Source organism: Coffea arabica, chromosome 4e, assembly GCF_036785885.1.
Source record: "Coffea arabica cultivar ET-39 chromosome 4e, Coffea Arabica ET-39 HiFi, whole genome shotgun sequence".
NCBI lineage: Eukaryota > Viridiplantae > Streptophyta > Magnoliopsida > Gentianales > Rubiaceae > Coffea > Coffea arabica.
The window spans coordinates 46,579,729-46,585,661 of NC_092317.1; the positions used below are offsets into that span (position 1 = coordinate 46,579,729).

The following is a 5,933-nucleotide window of genomic DNA, read 5'->3' on the forward strand; positions in this document are numbered from 1 at the left end:
TAGTTAGATTAGAATTGATTATAGATTGTTATAATGGCAAAATGTGATTAGGTGATAAAGATAAAAATTAAATTTTTGAAAGGATAAAATAAAAAATTTAAAGAATGACCAAAATTGTTCACACTAACTGTCATTCCTTTGGATTTAAATATTATATAGATTATTTGTTCAACCCAAATTACCGTCACAAAAATAATGGAATGTAGCATTTCAAAATTCTTAAAGAGATCAAACTGCTCTTTAAGTCTTGACTCGCATCCTTGTGCGCAATTAATAATTTTTTTTTAAAAAAAGCAAAATTGTAAAGGAAAAGTTGGAAGACCTGAATTGCCATGCATGCTCCCCACGTGGAAATACTTGAAGATTGTTGTACAACACATGGCAATAGCCATTTACAGCTGCCAACGTTTGGAATCCAAACACTACTGTGAAGCCACTTCTCCGCCAAGCAAAGCCAATACAATCACTACTGTCTTCTTGTCATTCAATTTTTAATTTAATCGAAATCACACGAAATTATAATATTAAATTTATAGATTTTCAAATCAAGAAGAATTAAATTAAATAAATCACGAAATTTTTTTTGATATTTTACCCTTTGTCCAGTTACAATTTTTCTGACATTTTAATTTTTGGACAATATTCCAAATAATTTTTTCCCTGCTTATCCTCCCATATACAAGTAGCAATAGTACTTACTTTTCCATGGAGAGCAACAAACTCAAAAGCAACCTAAAAAATCAGTCAGGAAAAGTCTGGAATCTAGTTATTCCTGGTTGCACATGAAGATTGATGATTATTGAACCTAAATTGCATTGCAAGAAAATTGGATTATCCCACTAAGGGGAAGCAACAAATACAACAAACTACCCAAACTGATGTGGTGACACTACTGCTCTCTGATGGGCAAGGCAAAACTTCTTTGCCCAGAGGAGCAAACATTAGGTAAAAGTTTGTCAATATAAAGTCATAGAACTTATGACTTGTAGCGACTGAAGAGTAAAGACGACAACTGACAGGAATCAGAAAGACTACAAATTAAACAACAGCTCTGGCACCACCAGCTTGTGCCATGTTAGGAGCCTCGGGGACTTGAGAGTGATAATGGGACAAAGTATTCAAGGGCACTTTGGCCCTCCTCTCTTTGTCTTCCAGTTGTTGTAGCAAGCACAAACCTGCTTGTTTCCAGAGTATCCAGGAGGAACGCAGAGGCACTTTGCACAGCATTTGTTACAGAAGAGTTGACAGGGCTGATTCAAAGAAGGCCGTGTCTTCTGACACCTCCTCTTGCATTGCGAGCCGCATTCTGGTGTGACAACATATAAAGTAGCAGTTTTGATTTAGAAATTCGTAGTAGCTTTGAATATTTAGAGCAAATATCAGATATGAGAAGGGGTGGCAATGCAAAATTTTAGAATACACCAGGCTGCATTTTTAAACTTGGATTCTCCATTACCAAAAAAAAAAAAAAAAAATGGGTTAATGATGAAAGCTGCTGTTTTCTTTCTTGATCATAATTAACTTAAAGCAAATTCTGCAATTTTCTTGGGACTAGTGGCGTACAATTGTGTGAAAAGATGTGTGTACATTTGAATTGCATTTGTTTATTCCTCCCTGTGGTCAAACTTCAAATACTTGGAATATTATTTTGTTGGAATATTAATTAGCTCCAACTACAACGATTAACACTAAATTCAGGTTTTAGCTCTTTTCAAGAAAATCAAACGAAGTTAAAGCAAGCAACAAGGAGAAAAAAAAAATAGCCAATCAAAAAAGAAGGAACAAATGTGAAGGAGGAGTACTTACCGTAACCCTTTAGGCTCCCTTCACCATATCGTGCCTGCAAATAGAGTAAAAGATTTTCGTGAGAAAAAAAAAAACTCCTTGTGAGAAAACAGTACTAATCAAAGAAGCAATTTGCTCTTGAATAAAATGTATGGTTCAGACAATCCATGAATGCTCAAGGGTTAGAGAGAGCAGAGTAAACTTACCCTATCAATGTGGGCATTGGCCATAGCCGTGGTTGCAACCATGGAGATGGCCATGATGGCCAAAATAACAAGGCAGAGGATCTTAGCCATTGCCACTCACCAAGTGAAAGGAGCCTTGCTAGAAGAAGAACAAGAAAGAGAAGCTTTGATGAGTTTAGTACTGCTGCCTGCTCTGCTGGTGGTGTAAAGCCTAGTGTGGGGTTGGACTATATATAGAGACAGATTATTGCAACAAAGGAAGGAAAAGGGCAAAAGAAGGATTAATTTACATTGTTATCCTCATACTTTATAATAACTATATGGGCATACCTTAAAACTTCTTGAAATTGTATGGACCTCCCCATTTCATGTTTCTGTAAATTCTGTTGATGAAGGTGAAAAATGGTCTTCATATCCTTCTAGTCATTGCAGGGTTTCTTCCATATCAAGAATTTCAATTCAGACACTTTTCAATGATAAAAGGTTGTAAAAAGGTTAGCAGTACAATTTTAGGAATCACTATATGGGATCTCCTTGTAAGTATCATGACATCCACAAGCCATAAGGGGTTCACTGCAATTTATCCAACCTTTTTCAGAAAATTCATTATTATTATACATAGGAAACTGCCGGTGATTGATTAAGTGTTACAAGTGGGGTAGTTAGTTGGAAAGTGGGGGCGGACCCCAAGAAAACAAAGAAATGCATTAGCACATTGGATCAGTTTCCCTGCACCAAATGGATATTGACGTTAGATGATAACTAATGAAGAAATAAATTAGTACCAAGTTAGAGCTTTTCATTCTGTGTGTCCCGCAGGGCACATGTTGGTTGTCCATCAGCCCAAAGATGAGAACGTTGGTAGGGAATGATTAAACAAGAACCATACGATGGTATAATCAGGAATCAGAAATATGAATCTGAGCATATGGCAGCAGGATCGAGTGTGAGCAGTATTTCTGGATTTTTTTTTTTATATGAGAAGTAGCGGATATTTCTTTTGTCCCACTTTAATAGTTTTATGTTTTTAGTACATCCGTCTCAAATTATATTTTATTTTTTAATTAAAAAATATAGTTAACTTTTAAGTTTTTAAAATATTCTTATTTAGTGTACTTTGTTATCATTGAGTATAACTTACCTTATTTAATACAATTAACATTTTCATTAATAATTATTTTGATTCATATCTTGAATGATGCAACTTTTTATCAGTATTGTTGTTATAATTGATGTAAAGGCATAATGATTAATTATATTCCCAACCTTAACATAAGGGTGTTTTTTAAAAAAACATTAAGTTAGATTTACTTTTTTTTATAATAAAATTAACTAATTTTTCTTAGATTGCACGAAAAAGAAGTCAAAACTATTAAATTGGGACGGAGGGAGTATAAAATTTGATTGAAATTAAAATAGAATTTTTCTAACGAGTGTTCTTAGGGTACTCGTTAGCACAAATAACATTCACCTAACTTACTATATATATACATATTAAAAATAGTTATTATCATCCCTTATATTTATTTATTTTTTTAATTAATCTTATATTTTTAAAAACATAACGTATGAAATATACCTTAACGAGTAGAGCACTCCTCAGACGGACTGATTAAAAAAAGAGGTGAATAATTGGGTAAAGGGAGAAAAGTTGGCATGTGAGGCCATCTGAGGGAAGCACATGAACCGAAGATGCGCCCAGAGACCAATCCACCGCACCGTCCGCTGTAACCCATCCCTTGTTTTCTGCCTCGCCATATGCTTCTTCTGAAAAAGTCATGTTTGGCTCGCAACTGCCATTTCTTAATTAATTGCCTGCGTTGCTTTAGTACTCTTTTTCTTCTTCTATATATTCTGTTTGTTTTTCAACGCCTGATGATAATCTTCGTTGGATAATTGCATGACAACTATACAAACATGCATGTTTGTATGAAGAACATGAGTTACACAGCTTTTGCACGTCCCCTTTCGATGGTTGGTTTTTAGGGCATTTTTATTAGTTGAATTTATTTTTTTTAACAAAAAGGGACCAATTTGCAAATAGGTGTATGGGGTACAATTGAATTCGACTATAGTTGTCGAAAAGAAAATTGTTTTGCTTTTTATTCATTTATTTGTGGTTAACCTTTTTTTTTTCTCTCAAGCTGAGAGCAATCTACATACAATTGGGTCTGATTTTAAACATTTGACTTAATTCGAGCTGAAAGCAAAGAAAGGCTTAATTCGACATATATGAATTAGATGACATCAAAAACGTTTGCGTTTAGCTTGTAAAAGACCAAATTGCTTCATTTTATATGTGAGGGATTATAATATAATATCGTTACAATGTGAGAGATGATTGGTGTGGTTTTACCTATGTATATTGCCAATTTTGTCCTATAAATTTCGCACATGTAATGTGTCTGTAACTTTAATGGGCGAAAAAATATGACTTAAAAAATGTTCAAAAACCAAAAAGATGCAATATTGGTTTGTGAAATAACTAAAAGGATTAATCTTTTCTATACTGACTATCACTGTTAGTTTTAGATGAATGACAATTATACAAAATTTGAATTTGAAATTCAACTTTTGCACATGTATCATGAGTCTAACGTATATATAAAATTTACCCTAACTAAAATACTATCCATAAAATATGAGGGTCGAGTGATGCCATTTTTCTTTAAAAAAAAAGTTAAAATCCATTTTGCTGACGTAAGAAGGTATAATAAATATTCAAATATATTACAATAACACAATATTTTCTAAGTTTTCATTGCCCATTTTCGCTTATGCAAAATCGATTGTTTTAGACTCGAAAAGGAATACATGTAAACAAAAGTCAGTCTCTCATAACCACAAAAACACTTGGTTGAAAAAAATAAAAAAAAAAATCCACAAAAATGTGGATAAATAATCGCATCCATAGGAAAAAAGTTTTGCTTTTGAAAGGCAACGTTAATAGTACTAACTTCAATAAATGACTTGCAGTGTAGAACATTCAATACTGTAAAAATTTATCTTGTTTGGATTGTAATTTTTTGGCAAAATATTTTTTTATGTTTATCGTGAACATGTTTTTAAATTACTTTTTTATCGTACAAATATCACATCCTTAAAAGTTGCTACAGTAATTTTTTTCACAAGAACTCCTAAAAACTTTTATAAAAAATAATATAAAATTCATATTCAATTATGTGTAAAGTAAAAAAACATATCTTTGAAGCCTTCAGATATGGTTGCGCTTCCCCAATAGTTTCCAATCAGCTTGATTGAGTTTTCATGTAAAATGCTAGGGATCCTGCCTAGTAGCTTAGGATTTTTTCCAAGCCAATTCGGCTCTTACAAGCTATTATTTCTGGATATATCATATTCATTTAATAACTCATAAATGAATATATCTATTGAAACATCAGAAAACCACATCAAATATCGCTGACAATTAGTCTAACTATGGTCCAGGCTTCAAAGTTCAAACCGTCAAAACTAACAAAAGATTACTACCAACCTGAACTGTAATTAATGTATCTTCAGATTAAATTTTGTTGATACCGAAATATGCAACCATAACATAGTATATATATTGGAGGTCAAAGTGCTCATCAACTTCTAAAGCAAGACATTTAATGAGTTCCTCGTTTCCCACACAAAATAACTAGTCAAAGATAATCAGTACGAAAAAACTAAACCGTACGGCCTTCAAAGCACGGATCAATGCTACCCAAGTTGGATCATGGGTAAACATTTTAAACAGTAGGAGTATGTGTCCATTCCACAATTGCCTTTGTAGGTTTTTACACTTTAAAGATGTATAAAAGTAGGCTTTCTTTCTTTAACTATAGGGACAATTTTAAAAACCTCTATAGAGGTTTCTGATAATTTCATTTGGTACCTTTGAGGTTTTCAATATTATATTTACCGTTCTTGATTCTATAAAATGATTATAGTAACCTTAACATATTAATATTTTTCATACAA

General features: G+C 32.7%; 1 protein-coding gene across 1 annotated transcript; it reads right to left on the reverse strand.

Moving 5' to 3' along the window:
* Positions 1 to 796: 796 nt before the first annotated feature.
* Positions 797 to 2,183, reverse strand: LOC113739399 (gibberellin-regulated protein 6-like). The gene is made up of 3 exons (XM_027266608.2): positions 1,992 to 2,183; positions 1,807 to 1,840; positions 797 to 1,306 (listed from the first exon to the last, which is right to left on the reverse strand). Exons 1-3 carry the CDS (start codon positions 2,079 to 2,081, stop codon positions 1,119 to 1,121), a joined length of 312 nt encoding a protein of 103 aa, XP_027122409.2. The 5' UTR covers positions 2,082 to 2,183; the 3' UTR covers positions 797 to 1,118.
* Positions 2,184 to 5,933: the final 3,750 nt, after the last annotated feature.